The sequence below is a fragment of the Nannospalax galili genome, unplaced genomic scaffold (assembly GCF_000622305.1).
Source record: "Nannospalax galili isolate Female #2095 unplaced genomic scaffold, S.galili_v1.0 scaffold160, whole genome shotgun sequence".
Lineage (NCBI taxonomy): Eukaryota > Metazoa > Chordata > Mammalia > Rodentia > Spalacidae > Nannospalax > Nannospalax galili.
Genome location: NW_008346900.1, coordinates 1,542,823 through 1,556,644, shown reverse-complemented (window position 1 = coordinate 1,556,644; position 13,822 = coordinate 1,542,823). Strand labels below are relative to the sequence as shown.

The 13,822-nt window shown below is 53.7% G+C and overlaps 1 protein-coding gene across 1 annotated transcript in view; it reads left to right on the top strand.

Annotated features, from left to right (window-relative positions):
• Hrh3 (histamine receptor H3) overlaps positions 1 to 4,073 on the top strand; it is a 5,148-nt gene extending 1,075 nt beyond the window's left edge. Inside the window, exons 2-3 of the mRNA XM_008843236.2 lie at positions 551 to 717; positions 2,085 to 4,073. Of these exons, the coding sequence (XP_008841458.1) occupies positions 551 to 717; positions 2,085 to 3,005 (1,088 nt within the window). The 3' untranslated portion in view covers positions 3,006 to 4,073. The remainder of the gene's footprint in view (positions 1 to 550; positions 718 to 2,084) is intronic.
• The last annotated feature ends 9,749 nt before the right edge of the window (positions 4,074 to 13,822 follow it).

Below are 13,822 nucleotides of genomic sequence, written 5' to 3'. Positions count from 1 at the left end.
GGGGGATGGGGGGGCGGGGTGCGCGGAGGGGGCCGGAGCGCCAGACACCTGTTGGGGCTGCGAGCTGCGTCTCCCAGACGCTGGGAGCCGGCGGTGAGAGCGACTGGCGGGGCCGCAGACAAGAGCCTTTTAAGCTGAGAGAAAAGGTTTCTTGGTCTTTAAGCTGAGGAGGGAGGCTGTCCAACAGCCAGAGCAGGGGTGCTGGGCTCCAGCGCCTGGTGGGCAGGAACAGACAAGCTTCTCTTTTTTTTCCCCCGGCTTTGGGGGCTGGGAGGACTGGCAGAAGCCCAGGCTCTGTGTCCAGAGGTCTCCAAATGGGGGTCCTCTTTCTTGCCTCCAAGTCCAGGAGACACCAGTTGGGATCGGGGCACTGTGGGAGCTGAAGGGTAGCAACTACTCAGTTGCGTCTGGGGAAGAGGAGGGTAGGGTAAGGATTGCTGGTTCCAGAAAGGTGGCTGCCCTGTGTCGCCTGGGTTCTGTCCTCCTTGTAGGCCATTGGTCTGACCCAAGATCCTCCAGCCCTGGTCCGACCACAGCTGCTGTCCCACAGGTGCCTTCTGCATCCCACTCTATGTCCCTTACGTGCTGACTGGTCGCTGGACCTTTGGCCGGGGCCTCTGCAAACTGTGGCTGGTGGTGGACTACCTGCTGTGTGCCTCCTCCGTCTTCAACATCGTGCTGATCAGTTACGACCGATTCCTGTCAGTCACTCGAGCAGTGAGTTTGGGATGTGGGTACCAGAGTTCAATCCATGAGGAGGGAGGACTGGCAAGGCGATAACTGCTTTTGACTTGTGGGCAGGCCCCTGGTGGGCTTGCTCTCTGCTGATAATGTGGGCCATTCTTCAGTGACCATTAGTTGCCCGTAGGACAGGCTCTGGCACAGGCAAGAAGCAAGAGACTGGCCTGGAACTCGATGCTCCTGCGGGAAGGAGGTATCAGGGTCTACCCTCTGCCTTGGGGCTGGTCCAGTATCCTTGGAGTTCAGGGAAATTCTTCACTCCTCTCACTTTTTTTGTGTACTCGAGGGTGCACACACAGCCTCAAGAAGGCAAGCCGCAGCTCCCAGCTGCACAAATTCCCAGGGTGGCTGCTGTGAGATAGTCCTGTACCCACCGAGGCACCAGTGTGGGTCAGGGCTTCAAAGGCCACTCCCTCGCTTCCTCTAGCGGATCACTTACCCAAGGTTCTATCAGGAGCACCTTGAAGATTAGCTTGCGCAGAGCACTAGCATGGAGTCCTCCAGCATCACTTGGACCCCTTCTGCCCCTCCTTGAGTTACCGAGAAAGTGTGTCAGTCACAGGGCTATTGTGAGATGAAGCAAGGTGACACCCAAAAGGGTGGAGTACCCAGCAAAGCTGGCATGGAGCAGGTGCACCTGAGACCTGTGGTCAACAGTAACTCTGACCACTGCTCTTGTGGTCCCCAAAGTAAAAACAATCAGGATAGACGTGGCTATCAGAGCCTCCTCGTGTCTTCCAGCTGTCCATCTGAGACCCCTCAGCAGGACCCTCCTGCCACCCTGCCCCTGCTGGTAGCTTTCACTTGGAGGTTGGACACACTGTTTCTTGGCAAAGATTTAATGACCCAACCACCCCAGCTCACGAGTGTGTGTGTGTGTGTGTCCAGGATTGGGCCAGCAGGTGATTTTATTTCTGCGCTCCAGCTCTGGGGGTGGGGGTGGGGGCAAGAAGGGGTAAGACTAGGTTCTCTCCCTTCACCACAGTGTCTCTGAAAATGGCTCTGGCCCTTGAAGGAAGTCTCACATCAGATAGAGTTGTGTGTGACCCCTGGGTGTGGCCAATGCTAAGCTGTGTGCTGGTGATGTAGTGGCCAAAGCCAGGGCTCCGGGGAGCTTGCAGCTCACGGGGGATGATTAAAAAAAAAAAAAGCAGGATTCTGGTTGACGATGGGGACTCTAGGAGAGGTGCAGGGCATTGGCCAGTCAGGGCACATAGGCAGGGGAGAGTTTATGGGGCGTGGGAACATGGCAGCAAGCCCAGGGAAGGCATGGAAGTCCAGAGGCTGCTCTAAAACTCCTAGAGCAATGTTCCTGATATCTTGACCTGCACGTCTCTCTTCAGGTCTCATACCGGGCCCAACAGGGTGACACAGGACGGGCAGTACGGAAGATGGCACTAGTGTGGGTGCTGGCATTCCTGCTCTATGGACCTGCCATCCTGAGCTGGGAGTACCTGTCTGGTGGCAGCTCCATCCCTGAGGGCCACTGCTACGCTGAGTTCTTCTACAACTGGTACTTCCTCATCACGGCCTCCACACTTGAGTTCTTCACGCCCTTCCTCAGTGTCACCTTCTTCAACCTCAGCATCTACCTGAACATCCAGAGGCGCACCCGCCTCCGGCTTGATGGGGCCCGAGAGGCTGGTCCTGAGCCCCCCCCTGAGGCCCAGCCCTCACCACCCCCAGCTCCTCCAAGCTGCTGGGGCTGCTGGCCAAAGGGGCATGGGGAAGCCATGCCACTGCACAGGTATGGGGTGGGTGAGACAGGCCCTGGCGTTGAGGCCGGGGAGGCGGCCCTTGGGGTTGGTAGTGGTGGGGGCGCTGCTGCCTCGCCCACCTCCAGCTCTGGCAGCTCCTCAAGGGGCACTGAGAGGCCACGCTCACTCAAAAGGGGCTCCAAGCCATCAGCATCTTCGGCGTCACTGGAGAAACGCATGAAGATGGTATCCCAGAGCATTACCCAGCGTTTCCGGCTGTCACGGGACAAGAAGGTGGCCAAGTCGCTGGCCATCATCGTGAGCATCTTTGGGCTCTGCTGGGCCCCGTACACACTCCTAATGATCATCCGAGCTGCCTGCCATGGCCACTGCGTCCCCGACTACTGGTACGAGACGTCCTTCTGGCTTCTGTGGGCCAACTCGGCCGTCAACCCTGTCCTCTACCCGCTGTGTCACTACAGCTTCCGCAGAGCATTCACCAAGCTACTCTGCCCCCAGAAGCTCAAGGTCCAGCCCCATGGCTCCCTGGAGCAGTGCTGGAAGTGAGCAGCTGTCCTGCCCTCCTGTGGCCATGCCCCTACACCTGTTTCTTGGGCAGCCTCCAAGTGTGGGCCTTGCCTTGTCCGTGGCCCACTCTAAATGCCACGGCAACTTCTTAGATCATCTGCCCTGCAGTGGGGCATCCCAGTGGGCTGGCCAGGGGCCCTCACTGGTAAAACCGGAATGTGTTGGCTGGCCCTGACACCACATCCTCTTTCTCCCCAGAAGAGACAATCCAGAGGGTCCCAGGCATGCGCTCCACTCCCCCACAGACAGTGCAGTGGCCAGTGATGTCCCCTTTAGCACATTTAGTGGTTGGTGTTCTCCCCAGGGCAGACCTCGGTGTGTGCTCCAGGCTCCTGCCCCAGCAGTGTGCCCTGCATGTGCACACATCTGCGCACACCCTTCACACACTGCGTACCTTCCCTCTCCCCAGACAGCCTGGGATGCTGCCCTTGCGGCCTCTGTCTCTTGCTTAAGCCCAGATCCTGGCTCCTTCATCCTTCTCTCCAACTCTTTGCCCCTCAAAGTGTCAAGTGCCCCAGGAACTTCGAAGCTGTTCTCTGCTTTTCCATTCTGGATGTTTTCAGGAAGATGAAGAAGAAGAAAACACGTCTGTGAACTTGATGTTCCTTGGATGTTTAATCAAGAGAGACAAAATTGCCGAGGAGCTCGGGGCTGGATTGGCAGGTGTGGGCTCCCACGCCCTCCTCCCTCCGTGCTGCAGCTTCCGGCTGAGCTGCACCAGCTGCTTCTGCCTGCCCCGCCCCCGGGCTCGAGACATGGCCCTACTGGCAGTGACACCTGCTCCGCTGGCCAAAGCCTGCCCTGCTTGCCCCATCTTGCATCAGAATTTCTTGGGGGCTGTTGGGTAGGAGAGGTCTTAACTGTGCCCTGGGGGTCCTGAAGCTTGCAGGGCAGTCAGCAGGAGCGCAAAGGTGGGGGGACACCTGGGAGAGTCGCTTTGCCTTGTCCTGTGTACCCGCCGCAGGCCTCTGCATGCTCTGCTGTCTGTGTGCCCCCTGTGCTGCTTCTGCCAAAGTAAAGACTCAATAAAGTGTATTTTTTTATGGGTGCTGACTCCTGAGGAGTTTATGGGAGTTTTAGGGTTCAGGGGTTCCTGTTGGAGGTCCCATGGAGATGAGAAGCTGGTCTTGGCATTCTAAGTGGGCACCTAGAGGGAAGAAAAGCCAGGCTGCCATCCCAGGGTTTAATTCCCACAAGAGACTGCCCCAGCAGCACCCCACCACAGGACTCTTCAAAGCTCTGCAGGGGAGGAGAACCAGCTCTTGTACCTGTTCAGGAGGGGGCATGATACTGGGAGGGCCTCATACCTGCCTTCACAATGCAAAGTGCAGCACAAGTGTAGTCAGCTGTTCCAAGATGGGCCCTTGGCTTTCTTGCTGGGCCAGAGACTATTCATCTTCATGGCCTTGACCCTCCACCTGGGTAGCCTGGCTATGTGCTGGCAAGACACAGGCCCCAGGGAGGGTCATGACCATACCTCGGACATTGGGAAGAGCTCAGGAAAGGGGCTGGAGGGACCAGATAGGGCGTCTGGAATTTGAGGACTGCAGCTGGGCTCGTGGGGGCTACGAGGTGCAGAGGTGTGGTCCTAGGCAAAGATTCAGCGGTGAACTGTGGTTGAAAGTTGAGGATGGTAGAAAGAAGACAGGGTGGAGGGTGGATGGTGCTGTCCTCAGTAGATAACCTTAGTGGCTGCCTTCACCCAGGTCCCCAGAAACCACTTGGAACAGGATGGATGGCTAGGCGAGCCCTAACCCTGACTGTCACCTAACTACCACCTCAGTCTTCAGGGCTCTCGTCTTTCCTCCTTTGAGCAGGGAGGGAACCTGCCATGGTGCTGCCACCGCCCCACAGCCAAGCACCATGCCTGTGAGCATGCATGTGAGTGACGCCCCTCACTACCAAGCTCTGCGGTAGTCTACCCACGAAGCCTTCCTCTTCCAGATGTGTCCTCCCCCTGCAGCTGTGCCTCTACTTAGTTTTTCCCAACTCCCTGGAGAACTCCTCCAATCCTAGGCAGACCCCCTCGCCCCCTTTGGCTCTTTTCTCTCTCTGGGTTTGAATCCTGCTTTCTCCTGGCTCAAGCGGGATGCTCTTTCTGGTACAAAGCACTTAGATCCTTCCTTGGTCACCAGAGTGTGGGGTGAACCTGGGACACTGGCCTTCATAGTCCTTGTACCCTGCCCTAAGCTAGGCCCTGTTCTGAGCAGCTGGGAGTGGAGGGCAGATGCCAACTTCTGTGCTCAGGGACACCCATCAGCCCCCACTGTTTCTGCTGCCCTGTTTGTCCCTGAGAGCTGAGAGGTCCCGTGACTTCCCCCGAAGGCTGGCGCTGGCCTGCCTCACCCTCCACCAGGCCTGGCCTTCCCAGCAGGTGTCTGTCCCCAAAGCCCCAAGTGATCTGGGGAAGGACAAAGGACTGCTCTCCCCAGCGGCGGGCACTTCCACGAGACAGCACAGCCAGCGCCCGGGCTGCCCCTCCGCCCGGCCCTACTAAATGGCTACAAATTGGAGGATAAAAGCACAGGCTTTCAAGCAATTTTGCCTTCAATCTCTGGAAACTGCCGCTCCCAGAGCCGCTGTGTGGGGACGGAGGAGGAGAGAAGAAAGACACGGAGCCTATTGGGCCCGTGTCTGCAGCAAACAAACAACGGAGGGGCCTTCTGCAGCTCCAGCCCCAAGGAGACAGAGCTGTGCCCAGGCCCAGCAGTGTAGCTGTTGTTTACTGAGCACCTACTGTGCATGGGTGTCGAGGAGGTGGGCTGGCAGCAGAACAGCGTAAATATGACCCTGAGCTGAAGGCAATAGACAGAGGACCCAAGGAACTGGCAGTGCCAGGATATGCCTGCCCTGGTACTGGGAGGTGGCCTGGCCGCCCACCAGGGGTCACCATTACTGGACAGACAACCACTTGGAGTAGGAGGCAGGGCCACAGCCAGGCTGAGGATTACGTGAAAGAGCAGGGCTCAGGGCCAGTAGGGTCCCCTGGGCGTTGGCACCGGCATCGGCAGCCCCTTTTTCTCTCACAGTGACTTTGAATGTGCTGCGTGGGGACAGTTTCTGGGCACATCCTGGCTGGGGGCTTGCTCAGCCTGGATAAAGACCTTAAACTGCCAGCGTCCCCAGAAGGCAAACCCAGTCCCTTCCTCTGTAAGAACAGTGATTTGGAGCCAGGACTGTGGCTGGGGGTGGCTAGCGTCTCACTGACAAGGCTGAAGGAGCCCTGTGGTACTGGAGAGCCATGTGGCTTCTGGCCACCTCTCTGTGCCTCCTCCTACCTCATGGCTTCTGGCTAGGATCCAGGTGTGTACAGAATCATTCACCAACAGTTACTGATGCTCCTGCTGGGTGTCAGCAGCCAAGGTGAGCACCTCCTGGTGTCTTCATAGTAACCCCCCACCCAGGGCGCAACCTTTCCATTATGCAGAATCACCCACATCACGCATCAGCAGTCCTAGAGAAGCAGGCATCTGAAGCCAGTCCTGATGCCAAGCCCACGCTCCTTCCACTCCATTGCTTCTTCCCTGAGCAGTGCTATGCCCTCGGTGCCACAGGATGGCAGTGTCTGAGCTGATCCCTTCTGTAGGATTATGCCTTCCTGAGGGACAGCATCCAAGCCCTTGCCACCTGTGTGCATGGCGGCTGGCAGGAGTGTTCCCAGAACAGCGCTGAGAGCAGGGTATTGGAAAAAGGGTCTATGAGCCCCAGAACCAAACCCCAGCTCTGCTGATATTCACACAAAGCACTTGTTTTGAGTCAGGGTCTCATACAGCCCAGGTTGGTCTCTGATTCACCATGCAGCCAAGAATGACTGAACTTCTGATCTTCCTACCTCTGCCTCTTGAGTGCTAGGATTACAGATATGAACCATCATGCCTGGTTGTGTGTAGTGCTGGGTGGGACCCAGGACCTGAGGGGATACTAAGCAAGCTTTCTACCAATTGAGCTCCCCCTCCAGCCCTCAAAATACTCACCAGGCACTCACTGCATGCCCTGTACTGTGCTTGCCCAGGAAGGAGTCAGGAAAGCAGTCCCTAGCTGTTACCAAGTCAATACTGTGAAGAAGAAAAGGGAGGGTCTGTGGAGCCAAGGATCAGTTGGCTGAGGTGGCAGAAACATGCTTCAGAGGGAAACTGAGGCTTGGGGGTTAAGAGTTGCCTGGTCTCACCAGTGGGTCTGTGTTGAGCCTAAGAATAAAACCCAGGCATCCTAAGGAACACATGGCCCTCTTACTGTCAGAGATGTCAGAGGCTATTGGGGGTGGGGATGGCGGCGCTCCTAGGTTGAGCTTCTCCTCTACAGCTTGGGCTCAACAGCCTAGCCTGGGACAGGCCAATGCCAGTATCACTGAGCTAAGTGGGGCCCCTCCCCCTGCTCGCCAACAGGAAGTGGCTCTTGGGCCGCTGCAGGCCTGCCCGTCATTACCAAAATTGCTCCATTGTTGGCATTGCCTGCACCTGCTGCCAGCGGATAGCGCTGTGCTAACCTGTCATTAAGTGCCTGGGTTCCACCTCCCAGCAGGCAGGCAGGCAGACTTCAGGGGCCTGGTAGCCTCGGGGAGGGGGGCCCTGTCCCAGACCTGGAGGGGTCACCTTCCTGCCTCTCTCCGTCCCCTATCACAGTGGAGCTAGTACAGGATTGGGAGTGGCAGGTGGGGAACCTGGTCTGAACTGACTGCTTCCTAGCTGTATGGCCCAGGCAGGTTCCCCAGCCCCCAGGACCAAAGAGCCCCTCTCCTCCCTGGGGTCTAGTGAGGACAGAGGACATGTTGCTTCCCATACCCAGGCCTTGTAGCACATGGATGACCAGAGCTGGGGTGGGGACCCCAGGTGCTAGGGACCCTAGAGGGGGAGTTAGCTACTCAAAGGCTAGGGAGGGACTGAGGACTGAACAGAACCCTTCCTGTGTCTGCCTGGTCACCGTGGTTCAAGGACTGTGCTCAGATCATGATGATACCAGGGACAGCTTTGGGCTGTTACCCTGTGCTCCAGAACCCATTCTGAGCCCATTTCTTAAACTTCTCTAGTTCTAAAATATAGTGATTTCTATTATTCCCATTTCACAGATGAGGAAACTGAGGCACAGATAGGTGACAACTAAAAACAGGCTAAGCTGTGTCTGGTGTCTTCTGTGTCCACTTCAATTAGTTCAGCATCCAGGGTCACCTTGTTGGCCCTCTCCTTGGCCCAACCTATCAGGTCCTGCTCAGTTCTGTGCGGCCACTCCACCCTGACTTAGAATGTTGGGGTCCCAGGATGGCCACTGAGAGTTACCAGGATGGGCTGAGGTGGAACATGCCCTTCCCCAGGCAGTTAGCTGTAACCCTGGAACACTGGCTGGAGCCGCAGGAAGGATGCACCTTCTGCAGCCAGCAGGTGCTCCGGAAGCCCCTAAGGCTTCCCTGAGGCCATCCTGTGCAAGTAGCTCACAAACACAGAGGCTTCAAGATGCCACTGTCTGAGCACCTAGACTCAGCCCAGCCTGAAGCTGCTGTGCTATGTTCAGGTCACCAGGTGCGCCATCTTCCTGAAAGCCTCATCGTCGTGCTTTTGCGATTGTGATAAGAAAAGTCTGCTAGTAAGGCTTGGCCCAGGCTGGCATGCACCATCTCAAAGACAGCACATCACCCTTCTATGACATGGCTGTGGCTTTTAGTACTAAATCATTAGTAAGGGGCTGGAGAGATGGCTCAGCAGTTAAGAGCACTGGCTGCTTTTGCAGAGAACCCAGGGTTCAATTCCCAGCACCCACACGGTGGCTAACAACTCTCTGTAACTCCAGTTCCAGGGGAATCTGACACCCTCTTCCGACCTCCTTGGGCATGGCATGACACAGGTGCATTTACAAACATGAAGGCAATAGGCTGGGTGTGGTGGCGCACGCCTTTAATCCCAGCACTTGGGAGACAGAGGCAGGTAGATCTCTGTGATTTCAAGGGCCAGCCTGGTCTACATAGATGGTTCCAGGACAGCTGGGGCTAGAGGGAGACCCTGTCTCAAAAAGACCAAAACAAAAACAACAACAACAAAAACCATACAGGCAATACACTCATACACACGAAAATAAAAATAATAAATAACATTAAAAAAAATCACTAGCAGGGTTGGGGATTTAGCTCAGTGGTAGAGTGCTTGCCTAGCAAACACAAGGCCCTGGGTTCAGTCTGCAGCTCCAGGGGAAAAAAAAAAAGACAAAATAACAAAAAAGACCAAATGAAAAACCAAGGCAACTAAAAAAATCACTAGTAAGGGGCTGGAGAGATGGCTCAGCGATTAAGAACACTGGTTGTTCTTGCAGAAGACCCAGGTTTGAATCCCGACATCCACATGGCAGCTAACAACTGTCCGTAACTCCAGTCTCAGGGGATCCGACAGGCTGACCTCCGCAGGCATTGCACAACATGGGTGCACTTACCTACATGCAGACAATACACACATACACATAAAATTTTAAAAAATAAAAAATTTAAAAATTACTAGTAAATAGATATTTGTAGTGGGTGTTGGTGGGAAAACAATATTATTAATTTTTTAACCCCCATGGCCCAGGATCTCTCCATGTTCTACAGGCTGACCTCAAGCTCCTCTTGCCTCAGCATCCCAAGTGTTGGGATTACAGGCAAGTACAACCATCCAGACACAAATGACTTTTTAACACACCAGCCTCTGGGGTTAGAAAGGTGACAATCTGGTGGGCCACCTTGAAGCGGAGGCAGGCAGATCTCTGTGAGTTCAAGGCCAGCCTGGTCTAATAATGAATGCCAGGCCAGCTGGGGCTACAGGGAGATCCTGTCTCAAAAAGACCAAAACAAAACAAAAACAAAAACAAACAAAAAAGAATGGTGGTATCCTTCCTGCCAACTGGCCACAGTCAGAGGACTTTGACCAGATGGCTGGCTGGCCTCAGGTGACTCCTTTACCCATTATGCAGGCTGACCTGACAGCACTTGGCCTTACGCTCCCTCCTAAGGAAGTAGACACTACATCCAGCATATCCACAGCTGTGCTGCACCATTTTTAAGAATTCTAGCACACTTTGAGTGGATCCTCCAGTGTAGCAGAACCACGGATTTACTTCTTTCAATTTTTTTTACATATGTATGTGTGTGTGGTGTGCATGTGTATGGATAGTTGTGTGTGTGCACACATGTATGTGCAGTGCACGGGTACCTGCATGCACGTAGGTGGGGGGGCCCAAGGTTGACATTGGGTGTCTTCCTTTATCGTTCTCCACCACACACCCCACATACACACACACACACACCACACACCACAGACACACCACAGACACACACATACACCACATACACACACACACCACATACCACACACACACCACAAACACACACACACCACATACACACACCACATACACCACATACACACACATCACATATAACACACACCACACATACACACACATACACACACATACACACCACACACACACACACCACACACACACCACACACATACACATACACACCACATACACATACACACACACACCACATACACACATACAAATACACACACCACACACATCACACACACACATACACATACACACCACACACACACCACATACCACATACACACCACATACACACACACATACACACACATACACACCATACACCACATACACACCACATACACACACATACACACATACACACACACTACACACAGCACACACACACACACACCACACACAAACACAGCACACACACACATACCACACACACACACACACACACACACACCATACACACACCACATACCACATACACACCACATACACACACATATATACACACACACACCACACACATACACAGCACACACACACACCACACACACACACACACACCACACATACACACACACATACACATATATATTTCTTTGGTTTTTTTGAGACAGGGTCTCCCTGTAGCTCCAGCTGGCCTCGAAAAACAGGCTGACCTCGAGCTCACAGAGCTCTGCCTGCCTCTGCCTCCCGAGTGCTGGGATTAAAGGTATGCGCCATCCCCTCACCCTGCCCCTAGCTCCACCCTATATATTGAGGCAAGATCTCTGACTTGAACTCAGAGTTTGCCAGTTTGGCTAGTCTAGTTAGCCAGTCTGCCCTGCTGCCCTGGGGATGCCCTGTCTCTGCCTCCCAAGGGTTGAGATTCTAGGCAGCCATCACATCCATCAGGCACTCTTTTGGGTGCTGAGGATTTGAGGGGTCCTCATGTTTGTACAACAAGCACTTCATCCACAGAGCCCCCTCCTCAGCTCCAGAACCACAGTTTCAACACCCAGGAGGGTTGGTGTTAGGTGGACAATTGTTTCTACAGGCTTGCTCTGTATCCTCAACCCCTCGAGAGCCCCTAGCTGCCCTCCTCAGTGTGGGCCTCATCCAGTCCGTTATCTGCTCCAATCCTGCAACCTTCGTCCTCTGTCCCATTTCACACTAAGGTGTGATGGGAAAATGGACAGTTAAGAGCCTCTGACTGCTCTTTCAGAGGACCTGGGTTCCTTTCCCAGCACTCACATGGTTGCTAACGACCCTCTGTAATTACAGTTCTAGGGGATCTGACACCCTCTTATGGCCTCCATGAGCACTGCATGTACACTGTGCACTTACATACATGCGGGCAAAACACTCATACACATGAAATAAAAATAAATCTTTTGCTGGGCATGCTGCCTCCCGAGTGCTGGGACTACAGGTGTATGCTACCACGCCCGGCAAAAATAAATCTTTTTTTTTTTTTTGATCTTTTTGAGACAGGGTCTCCCTGTAGCCCCAGCTGTCCTGGAACTCACTATGTAGACCAGGCTGGCCTTGAACTCACAGAGATCTGCCTGTCTCTGCCTCCCAAGTGCTGGGACTATAGGCGTGCACCACCAAAAAATAAACCTTTTTTTAAAGTTCAAATTCCCAGTCTCTTCTGAGACTCAAAGGAAACTCTTAGAAAATAAAAAAGAAAGTTATATGCTTCCGGTATACAATAGCACAGAGTGAATATTCAATTCTTAAAGGGCTGTAGAAAGCAGGAATGGGGCTCAGTAGGTAGAGTGCTTGCCTGGCATGCATGAAGCCCTGAATCTGCTCCTCAGCACGGCATAAGACAGGCATGGCACATGGCTTTGATCCTAGCGCTTGGGAGGCAGAGACAGGAGGATCTCTGCATGTTCAAGTCCTGCCTGGTCTACACAGCAAGTTCTAGGCCAGCCAGGTCTATACAGTGAGAGCCTGCCTCAGCAAACAAACAAACAAAAAGCTGCGTTTAGAGCCTGGCATGGTGGTTCATTCTTGTAAGCACTTGGGAGGATGAGGCAGGAGGATGTCTGCAATATTAGGCCAGCCTGGGTTACAGAATAGACCCTGTCTCAATAAAACAAGATAAGCTGATTCAGCAGCATTGTAGGGCTTACTAGCTCACATCTCCCAGCTCCGACTTCTTCCTACAAAGCAGGTGCTCCACAGCTTAAGAACCATGGGGTAAGGTGTAGTTACAGTAACAACCCAACTACTCTGGTGCCAGTTTTTTAAAACTCTCACATAGCAATGGAACTTCAATGACTTTATGCATTTTTAATGTAATACAGCATAGACTAGCTATCACCAAAGGACAGCAATGCTTGACTTCTACAGGGTCATCTCATGGGCATTAATTTCTTTGGTGAGTTTACCATGATCCACACCATGGCCTTCAGCCTTACAAGTCTACAATCTGATCTTGCCCATATTCCAGATTCATCCAAATTTGGGAGACGAAATCGCATTCAGCACATCATAACAGCCTCAGTTAGCAAATATGATCTCCCAGTAGCAGAGTCAAATGGAGAAATGGTCAGTGGGGCAGAAAATACAAGATGAACCTTAGCATCACAGCTTTCAGGTGCAGGACACTGGAAAGGGCAGAGCAGTGTGGACAGGATCTTCGGTCTTCCATGGGTGAATTCTTTTACAGATGCACTGAGGGAATGGAGCCACACTGCAACCCCCCAGAGGCTGGTTTAGGGTGGAAAAACATATTTCACTGCTTCTCTGGAGGAGGGTGCCACTTCAGGCTGGCTGAAGCAGGAAGAGGCCAGAGGGGAGAGTAGAACTTCCTCCACTGGGGGTTCCTTCTGGATAATCCCACCTCGGAGCAAGGAGAGTACCAGTTATTTTATGTCTTGGTGTCACTGTGAGAGAAAACCTGATAAAAACAAGAAAGGCTGATTTGACTCACAGTTCCAGAGGGTTCTCTGTGCCTTCACTAGGTCCTGTGGCTTGGGTGGACATCATACAGGAGCTTCTTCCTCTCTGCTGGACGGGGAGTAGAGAGGAAAAGACTGGTCCCAAGTATAATCTCCAATGCCCCCAGTGCCTGTGGGAGACATTTCATATTCAATTCATAATAGCAGGACACACCAAAAAGAAGGGGATCCACAGACTCTCTCCAGTGTGGCTATGTGCTGGCCTGCACCCTAACCCCACCCCAGATTGCAGGTTTGTCTGGCTGGGAGGAAGGAGCTATCTGCACCGGAGACACCTAGTGGGCCAGCTGCTCTGAGGCCATGGGTACCTGTAGGTCACATACATGTGTCCTGGGAACAGATCTAGACTCAGGGTATCTCTTTTATCCACCATGGCCTCCACCCGTTCCTCTACCCAGGGCCTGCACAGGTGAGGCCCCTTACTGGGGAAGGCCAGCATGAGTGCAAGAGAGGACAGCAGCTATTGGGTCATGCCAGCAGATGCCAGAAGGGCAGTTGGCTGCAAGCAGCTTTGCCCTGTGTGCCCTTCTGGGCTCA